The sequence below is a fragment of the Hoplias malabaricus genome, chromosome Y (assembly GCF_029633855.1).
Source record: "Hoplias malabaricus isolate fHopMal1 chromosome Y, fHopMal1.hap1, whole genome shotgun sequence".
In the NCBI taxonomy this organism is placed as follows: domain Eukaryota; kingdom Metazoa; phylum Chordata; class Actinopteri; order Characiformes; family Erythrinidae; genus Hoplias; species Hoplias malabaricus.
This window is the reverse complement of record NC_089820.1, coordinates 24016496-24030127: the sequence shown is the minus strand read 5'-3', so window position 1 is coordinate 24030127 and position 13632 is coordinate 24016496. Positions and strand designations below refer to the sequence as shown.

General features: G+C 44.7%; 1 protein-coding gene across 1 annotated transcript in view; it reads right to left on the bottom strand.

Annotated features, from left to right (window-relative positions):
• Window positions 1-1687: 1687 nt before the first annotated feature.
• The window catches only part of arl15a (ADP-ribosylation factor-like 15a), a 99942-nt gene continuing 87997 nt past the window's right edge, over window positions 1688-13632 (bottom strand). Inside the window, exon 5 of the mRNA XM_066657726.1 lies at window positions 1688-1840. Coding sequence (XP_066513823.1) covers window positions 1688-1840 — 153 coding nt within the window. The remainder of the gene's footprint in view (window positions 1841-13632) is intronic.

The window sequence follows — 13632 nt, the reverse complement described above, 5'->3', positions numbered from 1 at the left end:
GGAACAGGATTTGGGTTTGTTTCTTTGGGTTCATTCATCACATGAAATTTTCCCCAATAACGAAAAGGGTGCTATATATAGTCCACATAATCCAACAGTACACAAAGGTGTCATTTACAATGATTTTATTCCTGTTCATTTTAATACAAACGGGTGGACAAGGACAATTATTATTTACACTGCTGTGCAAAACTCAGAGACCACCCTTTATGGTGCCCATCCATTCTTTGAGACTTTTCTTCAGTTTTCCTCAAAAGTTCAGTTCTTGGGTGGTTTTGTGAATCTCACACATCAAGCATTACCACATACACCGCACAGTGCTGAGGTCTGAACTCTGGGGCAGCCAGTCCACTGTTGAGTTCTCCTCTCGCAGTGGAAGGATCCACACAAACACATCTTTTTTTACATCTGACGTGAGAGCTGAGGTTTGATTCTCATATCTATCTACAATGAAGATTTAAGGACATGGCGTGTGGGGATGGGGTCAGGTTTGGTGCAACACCAAGTATAGACATCCCTTTCCCCCATGTGTTAACCATCAGCTGGAAACATCTCTCTTAATATCTTTTGACATTGCATTTTGTTGCAAATGTAAATGGATTGTCTCCTTAAAATCTCCTAAAAAGGATCTTTCTGCTCAGGGCCAATGTCTCAGCAAAACATCAGCACAAGAAAAAAACGTACTTTCCAAAAATGAACTTACTGGGGCAATATAAAAGCTATTAATACTCTATCCAACTTGTCAGTGCTTAAATGAAGATATACAGGTCTCAACAGCTCGGTCTATAAAGGGGTTCTGCGAGACACCTGTGAGACATAAAATATCACACATTGCAGAGATACGGAGGCAGGAATCTAAATTTGAAGGGAGGAATCTGTATAATACAGGCGAGAAGCATCGGGTGAGGGCCAGGAAACGAGGTGGCAGACAGGGAGGGGTCTCCGTACACAGTTGGAAGGCATTAGACTGCTGGACAGGGACTTGTCAAATGCAGCTGTTGTGGCCACTGATTGATAGAGTTGGGGTTCCAGCCCAAACCTGAAACAGGCCCGGCGCTCCCTAGTAAAAGGGTGTGTCTCCTTTTGAAACAACAGAATTAACAGCGTAACCCAAGAGGCCTGTATACAGTTGGCTATGAAATGAGAACATTATAGCAACACATGTATGTGTGGATGTTTCCATGCCTGCATTTTTCATTGGCAGATTTATGTAATGACCTATTAAACGAATGACTCAATTTCGTTTGTATTGAAACACATAAAAGATACACACTCAGATCAATTAAATACCTGCTTGATCTCATGGCTTGGAAATACATATGAGTCATAATCTCCTTCTATGAATGTCAATGAACAAGTCAAACGTTTAACACGTCAGAAATGGCACATTGTTCAGGTTAAAAGACGCCCCCCCACACTCTCGGCCTCTCTTTGGTTCACGTGCTACTAACAGTGAACCCCCGACCTACAGTTTGCGATGACTCCCTCTGCATGTGGCCTCTGTTTAGAGTTTGTGTCTGTTTCTCCTCCTCAGTGATATAAAAACAACCTCTGAGGGAGAGGTAAAAAACAAACAGGTCCTACAAAGTCCTCCTGCCAAACAACACTCCCCCGCAGACGCAGCGAGATCTTGTTGTTTTGTCTAGCTGGACAATCGCTTTTCTCTCTCCATCTTTCAAAGACTGAATCACATCCTGCTTTGTCGCAGCTCCTTCTCTTCCAGAAGGCTGATGAGCTGAGCGAAGCTCTCCCTCACTGCCTCCATGTTGTTTATCGTGCTGCCCTCCAGGATCCATCTCTTCCCTCTCGCCAGTGGCTCCAGCTCAAAGTACTTCTTTATCTGGAGAGAGAGAGAGAGAGAGAGAGAGAGAGAGAGAGAGAGAGACTCGTTCAGTAAATAGCATGTTCTTACATGTATTATATAATTGTATTCAGGCAAAGCGTAAACTCAGCACACTGTTGCTGTTGGACAAATACCTCACATCTCAAAAGTGTGACTTGCCAGAGGAAGAAACAACACATGCCTAAACTCTAAAGGCAGTTTAAGTTAAAAAGCTTTAATTCCTATTACAGTAATCCCTCGCTACTTCACAGTTCATCGTTCGTGGATTCGCTACTTCGTGGGTTTTTTCAAGGGGGCTTTTTTATTATTTACATGTATTAGACTAGGCCTGTAGGTGACAAAATATATCATTTACAAGTATCTCTTACAGGCGGCACGGTGGTGCAGCAGGTAGTGTCGCAGTCACACAGCTCCATGGACCTGGAGGTTGTGGGTTTGATTCCTGCTGCCGGTGACTGTCTGTGAGGAGTGTGGTGTGTTCTCCCTGTGTCTGTGTGGGTTTCCTCCGGGTGACTGTCTGTGAGGAGTGTGGTGTGTTCTCCCTGTGTCTGCGTGGGTTTCCTCCGGGTGACTGTCTGTGAGGAGTGTGGTGTGTTCTCCCTGTGTTTGTGTGGGTTTCGTCCAGGTGACTGTCTGTGAGGAGTGTGGTGTGTTCTCCCTGTGTTTGTGAGGGTTTCGTCCAGGTGACTGTCTGTGAGGAGTGTGGTGTGTTCTCCCTGTGTCTGCGTGGGTTTCCTCCGGGTTACTGTCTGTGAGGAGTGTGGTGTGTTCTCCCTGTGTCTGCGTGGGTTTCCTCCGGGTGACTGTCTGTGAGGAGTGTGGTGTGTTCTCCCTGTGTTTGTGTGGGTTTCGTCCAGGTGACTGTCTGTGAGGAGTGTGGTGTGTTCTCCCTGTGTCTGCGTGGGTTTCCTCCGGGTGACTGTCTGTGAGGAGTGTGGTGTGTTCTCCCTGTGTCTGTGTGGGTTTCCTCCGGGTGACTGTCTGTGAGGAGTGTGGTCTGTTCTCCCTGTGTCTGCGTGGGTTTCCTCCGGGTGACTGTCTGTGAGGAGTGTGGTGTGTTCTCCCTGTGTCTGTGTGGGTTTCCTCTGGGTGACTGTCTGTGAGGAGTGTGGTGTGTTCTCCCTGTGTCTGCGTGGGTTTCCTCCGGGTGACTGTCTGTGAGGAGTGTGGTGTATTCTCCCTGTGTTTGTGTGGGTTTCCTCCAGGTGACTGTCTGTGAGGAGTGTGGTGTGTTCTCCCTGTGTCTGCGTGGGTTTCCTCCGGGTGACTGTCTGTGAGGAGTGTGGTGTGTTCTCCCTGTGTCTGGGTGGGCTTCCTTCGGTTTCCTCCCACAGTCCAAAAACACACGTTGGTAGGTGGATTGGTGATTCCAAAGTGTCCGTAGGTGTGAATGTGTGTGTGTGTCTGTGTTGCCCTGTGAAGGACTGGTGCCCCCTCCAGGGTGTATTCCCGCCTTGCGCCCAATGATTCCAGGTAGGCTCTGGACCCACCGCGACCCTGAACTGGATAAGGGTTACAGATAATGAATGAAAAAAGTATTTCTTACGTATAGTACATGTGTTGTTCACGTTCACATCCGAGTGAAATTTACTGACGCTAAATCACCGCTTAGGAATGACTCTATTAAAGAAACTGGTAGGTTATCACATGTAGTTCCAGCTGAAAATATTATAGAACGACTGTTTAATTCAAAGAGTGGGTTGTTAACAGTAACAGGGAGGATTTTAAAAGTCCAAATACTCGTTAAATACATGAAAAAATATATCTTTCCTCTACTTCACGAAAATCCGTTTTCCCTCGAAAAACGAGGGATCACTGTATATGTTTTTATCTTTTCTATTGGTCCATACGTTGTAAAGTCTTCACACATTGTGATAGGAACATTGGTGTCTCCAAATTCTTTTCTACAAATGCCGATATGAGGTTTTGCACCAACAGTGATCAAACAGCTCCTCTGTTGGTTGTTTGCAGTGTAAGGCTCAGTACACAAACGCAAATGTTTTCATGTTTTCTCTTCATCCAGGAACAAGTCATGGTTAACGCACCAAGACGTTCTTATGATAAATCTTTTATGGGACCAAATGCAACGGAAAGGACAGCGGCAGAAAAGCTCAAAGCGGCCCCTGGAAAATCTGTGACTCTTTGTTACACCTCCTCAATTAGTTTTCCATCCTTTATAGATAATCACTTCCAAAGAGAAAGGGGAAACCAGCTGTCAGGAGACAATTAAGAAAACATCAGTCAGAGCGACAGAGATGTACAAGGCTGACAGCAACAAGACCGAGACCAGAGACTCGTCCCTTTCTGTGAAACCATGCCCATTACTCGGTGCAGTCGACGTTCTGAGTAAGGGCTGGTTATGAGGATCATGTGTTCTCTTGGTATTCGATACTGGATTTACTTTTAGATGTCAGCACTTCATTAAACCAGGAGTAAACCAAAACCATCTGTTTCACAAAATACATTTAAAGAGCGCGATATTTTGGTCCATTTTCCCAAAAGAATGAGCGGGAGTTACTTTTCCAGCAGCGGGAAGAGGAATGTATCATTTTGTAACACACATTTTCAAAGCCAGCAGATGTGCTGTGAAATTGTTCTGCTCTAAAATAGATTCTCTGACTGTGGGTTTTACACTTAAACATCATCTGATTCACAACAACACGAGACATGAGACTGTTTTCACTCTGCCACACTATTAAAACACAAAAGGTTTTATAGGTGATGGCCCTGCCCTGCTGTCACATTCCCTCTGTGGTAACACTGACCCTTTACAGTACCCTATTGTCTCAAATAATAACTAATTGACACTACCTACGACACAATTAAGCTTTGCAACATTTGAACTAAATGCAATGTAAGTATTACAAATGGTCAAGTAACGTCTCCGCCGATTATTAACTAGTCAAGACGTTATTAAGAATTATTACTATATATTTCAGTCATTGTAACGTATCCACATTGTTATATCATTATTAAGCAGTGATTAAAACAAGGCACAAATGTAAAGAAGTAAATATATCTCCACTTCTACTTTAAACACAAGCCTGGTATCAATTCAGAGTTTATGTTCCATACTTCTGGCACAATCTCTCCACATCTTTTAATGAGCTATGAGTGAGAGACAATTAATATCAAATTTCACCATGTTTTTGCAAAACGCAGGCAGTAACCGCGACTTCTAAAGGGTAAAAGGAATTTATGGCTATGGCTAATGATGGGAACTTAACTTTCCTTGGTCTGAGATATAATTTTAGTATGATTGAACAATCCTATCATTTACCCACTTTAGAACAAACACATGTAAGTCTTCAGATGTCCTGAGCCAAATTAGATACCACCCTGAGGAATGTTCTGTTTGGGTACTGGGAGATAAGGGCTTGGACAGATGCTACGGCATGTGGGTCAGTTGTTTTTAGGTTGTTCTGTATCGTATGGCCACCGTCGCTCTTTTGCAGCATGTAGAATGTAGAAATGAATAACGACGTGGTTGAGATTTACACTGTTCCTGAGTTCATGTCGTTATTGTAAGTAGATTAGAATAGAATATTTATTGGCATGGCATCTCTTTACTATAACTCTTACCTACAGAATCAGTTCATTAGGTATAGAACAACAAAGCATAGCAACATATGATTAAAAAAGCAGATAAAAATACACAGCAATGCTAATTTAAAAGGAATGGGCCAGGAATAATGACTCTGTTTCTCCCTGCATGCCTAATCCGAGGTGTGTATATAAAGACTGCTAAATAAACTCTGTTGCTCAGCCTTTTCCAGTTCCGTGCAGCCACCTATCTGTGCCATGCTGGGATTTATTAGCCCCTCTTTCACGAGGGCCCACTCCAATGGGTCGTAAGATTGCGTCTCGTCTTTCCTCCTGGAGAGTCTTTAGGAGGCGCTGAGCTGTGGCTTGATCGTAGTGTAACAGGAGTTTAATGACAGATTAAGTCACTTCAGCGGGCGTTAGCCTTGGGGCCTGGCCGACCCAAACAGTGTTAACAAATCCGTCTCCGTAACAGGAGCTGCCCCAGACCAGCCGTGAGACTGCCCGCCTGCCTTCCTGCCAGTCTGTCTGTCCGTCTGTCTGTCAGTCAGTCTAACTGTCCCTCAGAGGCAGGCCCTCTTCTGGAGGACACTGGGTCTGTACTGGAACTGTAGGGAAGTCTGGTCGTTATGCTCAGGTAAACAGAGTGAAAAACATTGTCAAAAACCATCTGATATTAATAAATTGGATCAATAAAATAATCTTTTACAGTGTCACTCTAAAGAGCCACATACTGAAGCTTCTACAAAGTACTAGAGCCAAGTGGGGGCACACACCTCCTGTTTAATTCCTGAGCACTGCTGTTCGCGTGAGACAGCGGTCAGGGTAAGCCTCGCGGGACGGTGGCAGATGGCTGCTGGGATGACCACTAGGTCATCCAGTCTAGTCCTCTCTAGGTCACTGGGACCAATGCGTGGTCTAGCTGAGCAGAGAAAGCGGCTTACGTCTGTGAAAAACGCTTGAAAAGTTTCTCTGGCCCCAATCTACACTGGCCCCTCTCCAGGAGCGAATAAGAGCGGTGGCACAGAGAGAAAAAACAAACCTCTCTGCAAACTGTTCCATTCAAACAAGGCTCACTTTACTTTAAAGCTTACTTTAGAATTTAAGGAATAATATAGATTTAAAAACGCGTACAATTCTAGACAACAAAAGGAAAAGGACAAGGACATGGTTCTCCAGTTAGTAGTGTTTCTTGGTTTGGCTTCGTTTGGAGAATTCTGCTCTTTATGTTTATGTTTAATTGTGCTTTATTGTCATTGTAAAACTTTTATTCATTTCAATTCATTTCAATTCAATTCAATTCAATTCAATTCATTTCAATTCAGTTCAGTTCAGTTCAGTTCAGTTCATTTCAGTTCAGTTCAGTTCAGTTCAGTTCATTTCAGTTCAGTTCAGTTCAATTCAATTCAATTCAATTCAGTTCAGTTCAGTTCAGTTCAGTTCATTTCAGTTCAGTTCAGTTCAGTTCAATTCAATTCAATTCAATTCAGTTCAGTTCAGTTCAGTTCAGTTCATTTCAGTTCAGTTCAGTTCAGTTCAATTCAATTCAATTCAATTCAGTTCAGTTCAATTAAATTCAGTTCAATTCAATTCAGTTCAATTCCGTTCAATTCATTTCAGTTCAGTTCAGTTCAGTTCAGTTCAGTTCAGTTCAATTCTATTCAAGGTGCTTTATTGACATGTCAAATTAGTTACAGTTGTATTGTCAAAGCCTGGGTTACAATTTTAAAGCTTAAGAAGAACATAAACATTGAAGTAAACAACAAAATATTGAATTAAATAAACACAGGGTGTAACTTATTAGAAACTTGGAAATAGCAACATTTAACACTAGGAACACTGGACTGGAACTGGGGAAACGGTTATATATGAGTTATAGAGTTGTGTGTGTGTTTGGGTGTTAGTGTCACCTAACAGGTGGGTTATCGGGCTGCGAGAGTGCAGCTCTCTCTCTGTTCTCCCAGCAGATACGGGAGTCTGTCTGTGGGGGTCAGAGCTGTGAAGGACGGGTGTTTTTTTTTTTTGCTAAATTAATTGTAGAACTCTTTGCGGATCTCAGTGTACTTTAGGCATTCTGTGAGGAAGTGTAGCTCGTTTTCAGAGGAAGTGTAGCTCTGTAGCAGAGTGCCTCTGTGCTGAGGTACTGTGCTACAGTGTACTGCCGCTTTAGGACTAGAGTATGTTAGTGTGGGTGCATTAGTGTGTGTTAGTGGGGGTGTGTTAGTATGTGTTACGGAGGGTGGTGAACTATAGCTCAGGGCCAGCTGAGTGAGAGGATTGTGTTCTTTGCTCAAGTCTTGGTACTGCAAGGCTTTGTAATGGTATGATATTTATGGTCATTGTCTTTAACTTTATATCCAACTCAGGGTCATGGTGAATCACTGGGTACAAGGCGGGGACACGCCCTGGCTGAGGAACCAGTCATTTGCAGGGCGACACACACTCACACCTATGGACACTTTTAAAGTAGCCATTTTACAGTTTTTAGCCTGTGGGAGGAAAGCATAGGAAGCACCCAGAGGAAAGGAGAGAACACACCAAAATCCTCACAAACCATCCCCCAAGGCAGGGCTCTCATATGGAGCAGTGGGCACTTGGAGAGGATTTTGGGGGTTAGGCGCCTTTCCAGGTGTGAGTATCAAACCAATGACCCTCTGGCCCCAGGTCCACTCCTCTAACCTGAGATCAGTTCAGTTCAGACAGAGCAGTTGTTTGCTCCCTGTTGCAGTGTCCAACTTTCGCTGGATTCTTTCATCAGCCACAGATCCTCTTCAAAAAACCACTTCAAAAAACCACGGCGTAATTTTCCAAGCTGCTATTGTGAGTCAAATAAAAACAAATGTGATCTCTACCACAGGGGATTTTACAAATGAAGAGTTGGTGCTGGATGTCTGCATTTCGTCATGACGTCTCTCTCGCCAATCACAGCTCTGCAAGGTTTACACATCACAGTTTAGTCCCCACTCGGCTCACTCAGGACCACAAGGACGCAGCTACTAACAACGTACCCTGTACCAGGTACAAGATTTGTCTTATGAAAAAGCAGATAAACAAAAACATGCAAGGGTGACATCATTCAAATGATGCTCAGCAGGAGACTGAAGCAGACAGCAGTGGTTGAGAAAAGGCAACATGCTTCGGAGCAGAAATGCAGACAGTTCCTCATCCAAAACATGTGCAGGAGTAAGACCACGTGGCTTACTGTCTTCCTCCAGCTGATACAACAAAATGCACATTTGCCATGTATTGGAGAGTGGCAGGCTGGCTAATCTTAAGCTGGCCCCACTAACAGACCGCTAACAGCAGAGGATGCCGAGTGGGTCCAGCTGCTCCTCCTTGGCCCGCAAAGATTACTATTACATCTGAAGGTTTACGGAGAAAGGCCAGCAGGGTTGGCAGGGGTCAATAGGATCAATTTCAGACCTCACAGGATCAACCCTAGTCAGCTGGCACACGCTAGACTTTCTAAAGAGTCTGTGTATAATGCTGACCTCAACAGGAAAAATAAACTAAAGACTTCCAATGAAAAATCATTAAGTGAGTAATCTCATGTCAATGGAGCCAACTTAGTGCTCAGGGCGCTTAGCCACTCGACTGGATTCCAAAAGGGTATATTAATTAATAACCAAATCATATAAGAAAATTAGACATAAATATGCATTCATTCATTTCCTGCAACCACTTAAATCTGATCAGGGTTGTGACGGGTCTGGAGCCTACCCAGGAACACTGGGTGCAAGGTAGGAACACACCCTGGACAGGGTAGCAGCATTTAAAGCAACTCTAGTTAGTATTTTTACCTTAAAATTGCAGCTTCAAAATCATTGTGATGCTTCACTGAACTGTGGGGAGAACAGAGCCTCTGAGGTTGCTACTCCCAGCTCAGCACCTCAGAAATTGCACTATGTAACTTCAGAAGCAGTGTAGGAATACAATGACAGTGGGAATTTAACAATTGCTATACAAACTGTTTCAAAAGCAATGATATACTCAGGGTCCCCATGTGGCTCAAGTCACAGTTAGACCACTAGTATAAAAATGTGAAAATGTACACGGTACAAACGCTCTTCCTGCCTTTTCATTAACTGTTGCAGAGAGCACACTGCTCCATATCTGAACTTCACAGATCAACTTCGCATGATCTATTACACAAGCTGTGAACCCATGCTTGACGTGGTTTGACTGGCTGTCTGGGAAGGCTTGACCGAGGCATCATCTGAACAGAGCAAGTCTGCACCAGTGGGCCAGTGGCCAGCAACTGCACTACGATTCTCATGGAGCCATCTGGCTGAGACAGCTACGGTAAATCCTGCTCGACCTAGTGCTCCTGAGCGCATGTGAATGTGAATTACGTCCACGCCATTACAGTCTTATACCCACTGAACACGCACCCACAGGCATAAATGGCTTTCGGGGAAATCCATTCTCGAGAAAGTTACAAGTCATTCTCGGGAGTGCTGTGATGAAACTCCACACGGGTTTTGGAGGCCAAGAAACACTCTGGTTACCTGCCCAGGCAAACAGTCACAGGTTTGTTTTGTAGACCCAGTCAGAGTTAAATGAGCAAAAGCAGACTCGTATTACACCGAGCTAACACATATCAATATCTGCTTAATATTAAAATCTATCTGAGACCTGACCCAAGAACTGCCAATTTGGCATCAGTAAATACCCATGAGGCTTGCGTGCTAAATGTTTAACCTTAATAAATAAATAAATCATTTCATTCATACAATTACAGCCACCTAATGATGCTACTCGATCAGCTGTGAAGTTTCCCCAGCTGTAGGAAAAACGATCTTACACGGTCTCTGTGTTCTTGGGACCCCCATATGTCCTCTCCTTCCATAACCGCCTTGTCTCAAAGCCAGCTTTTAAACAGAAAGACAAGCATGGCAATTGTGTACTTGTCTGTGGTCAGACAGCACTCTGCACTTGTTACTGTAGACAGGGCGTCCTGTGCCGAAAGAGCTGCACGGAAGTTCACTTTGGGTGTAAAAAAGGGCATACTCAAATATCAGAGACGGCCAATTACTCCAGCTGACAAGTCACCCCCTGAAGATATCGGTGACCTGTGAAATGGCATGCGCGGGAAAAGAATGTGTCTCGATAACACCAGAAGCACTTACCATGAAATTGAGACGGCTTCCTTCGTTTTCCCTTTGCCTAAAGAGCCTGCCTTCATGTTCTGGGCAGGATTTGGAAATTTTTTTTAATTTATTTTTTTTTTCTAATTGGTGAGAGCTCATGCTTTTCGGGAAAACGTATACCAAGACGTAGGAGTCTCATCAGAGCAACAGCCACACAAGAGGTGAAGGGCTTCTGAGGGATTGGAGTTAATGCCCCTTTCACCTGTAAACTGAGCATTAGCAGCACGTGAAGTGTGCTGGCGGCAGCATGTGACATCAACACCTCAGCTGGGAGATTACTAACCTTGCCCTACTGACGGCAGACAGGGTGCACAGTGTGTTCAGTGCTGACACAGTGACTTCATTACTTGGGTAAAGAAGGTAGGGATAGCAATAAAAGTGAGAATCGGAATGGGATAGTCGTCTAAATTGAATACCGGCTGAATACCCTTCAGAACAATGCTTAGCTCTGAGAATTTTATGCTCATGGGCAGGTGCCCTCCTCCAGAAGTTACATAGTGCAGTTTCTGCAGTGCTGAGCATGGAGTAGCAATGACAGAGGCTCTGTACCCCCTGTGATGGAGCATCACAATCATTTTGAAACTGTCATTTTAGTAAAAAACAAAAATACTACCTAGTAATTATAAGGAGTACAAAGATGCTGAGAAAATAAATGAGAAGGCCCAGTAGGTGAGGGGGAAAAAGGGCAAATAAAAGACTGGGCATAAGTCTGGCCGCATGCTCAGGTAGGTTCTCAGCATCCTTGAGAAGAGAGCGAGCAGATAAGCAGACCCAGCCAAGATCAATAAGCCCCAGAGCCCTGCTGGAGCCTTGCCAGAGTCTTACTGGGCAAACGACTGAAGACTTTAGGCAGCACTTGGCCTCGCTGACCATAGATTTACTGTCCTGCTTCGCACTGACGGTTGAGCAGCTCCCCGAAACGAGCGGCCCGAGAAACGGTTCAAAGAGTTCCACCTCTCCCCTCACTCCATCCTTAAAGCTGACTGACCAGTGCCAGATCAGAGTCATCCTCCTGAGCACCATAAATCTTGTCCAGGAGGCAGAGGGACACTCACTGCGGCTTTTCCAAGCCTTCAGAACAATGCTATTGCACTTAGGACCCTTGCACTGTGATAATGTACTTTCCATATAGGCAGGGGCTTCAAATGCATATAAAAGATGTCCTGAAGATATTCCCACTTGGACAGAGCTTGACCTCTTTTTTTTTACAACCCCTAAGGTTTTTATTTATCTTTTTTTTTTTTTTTTGCACAGTAAAATCAAATGACTTCCCAAGTCACTGAGAGCTGTGGCAGTGAACTAAAGGCTCTTGCTGGCTCTATAAACACAGCTGAGGCCACACCGAGAAAACGGTTGAAGGAAAGCGCTGAAAAATTAGGAGTGTGTCAAGCTGTGTGAACCTGCCAGGAAAAGATGAGCAATCTGGAGCACTGCACAAGATCTGAAATCAAAAATGTTGAACCTGCTACACAAAAGATCACATATCATGGGTGCTGCATGGAAGCAGAAAAGATCAATGCAGGTCATGTACACCGAAATTCAGCCTCCCTGCAAGTCTGGATTACAAGTGGCACGTATGTTTTTCCACTTTATATTTTTTATTTTTAGTGGCAAACTATGTTAATGCTCTGCAGATATTAAACAAAGCAAAGAAAAGTGTCAATATGCTAGTGATAAAATATAGGGTCGCGGTGGGTCCAGAGCCTACCTGGAGACACTGGGCGCAAGGCAGGAACACATCCTGGAGGGGGCACCAATCCTTCACAGGGCAACACATACTCACACATTCACTAACACCTATTGACAAATTTGAGTCGCCAATCCACCTACCAACGTGTGTTTTTGGACTGTGGGAGGCAACTGGAGCACCCGGAGGAAACCCACGCAGACACAGGCAGAACACACCACACTCCTCACAGACAGTCACCCGGAGGAAACCCACGTGGACACAGGGAGAACACACCACACTCCTCACAGACAGTTACCCGGAGGAAACCCACACAGACACAGGGAGAACACACCACACTCCTCACAGACAGTCACCCGGAGGAAACCCACGCAGACACAGGGAGAACACACCACACTCCTCACAGACAGTCACCCGGAGGAAACCCACGCAGACACAGGGAGAACACACCACACTCCTCACAGACAGTCACCCGGAGGAAACCCACGCAGACACAGGGAGAACACACCACACTCCTCACAGACAGTCACCCGGAGGAAACCCACGCAGACACAGGGAGAACACACCACACTCCTCACAGACAGACATGAACCCACAACCTCCAGGTCCCTGGAGCTGTGTGACTGCGACAATAACCTGCTACGCCACCGTGCCGCCCCAGATAAATTCAAAAGTTCTTGGCCTCTGGTCCACACAAACACAGTGTTTTAGGTCACCAAAACAAAATCCAGTTTTCAGCAGGGCCATGTGGATGGAAACTAACCTGCCTTTTGTCTGTCTTTGTCTGTTCAGTACCAACTGGGCATGCATCCAAACTAACAAGGCGAGCCAATGGGTTGCTTCTGTTTGTGCTGTGATTTGACGATTGATCACAAGTTGATTTACCACAGCTGGATTTTGCACTCAATACTTTGAAATCCATCTCCTCTACTATGAACCATGTGGAGAGAGCTCTTCTTTCACTTACATAAAATAACATTAAACATGAGTTTATTTGTCTTTGTAAAATGAAATGTCTTGCTTAGGTGTCTTGCTCAAGGGCACACCAGCCATGGATGTTGAGGGAGGAGATAGCGCTGTTCTTTCACTCCCCCACCACTAACTTCCCTAGCCGTCATGCGGATTAAACATGGGACCTACGTACCTTTGGAAGAGGGTTAGAAACCACCCCTGGTCCCTCCCCCTGGATTTAAGGACAGTGCTGTAGAAGTGAATTACGCTCTGCAACTGTAGGGGGAGCCCAGGAGCAAAAGTAGCAAATGTTGCCTAGTGTTTCTTTAAGCATATTTTGTAATCCAGCATTTGTCTATATCTTGGCTGATGTCCATAGTTGTAGTTAAATGAATGTGTGTCCTTTCAGCATCTCAGATCTCTAATTAAAAAGCCGTGAAAGTACGAGGGGGAAGTCT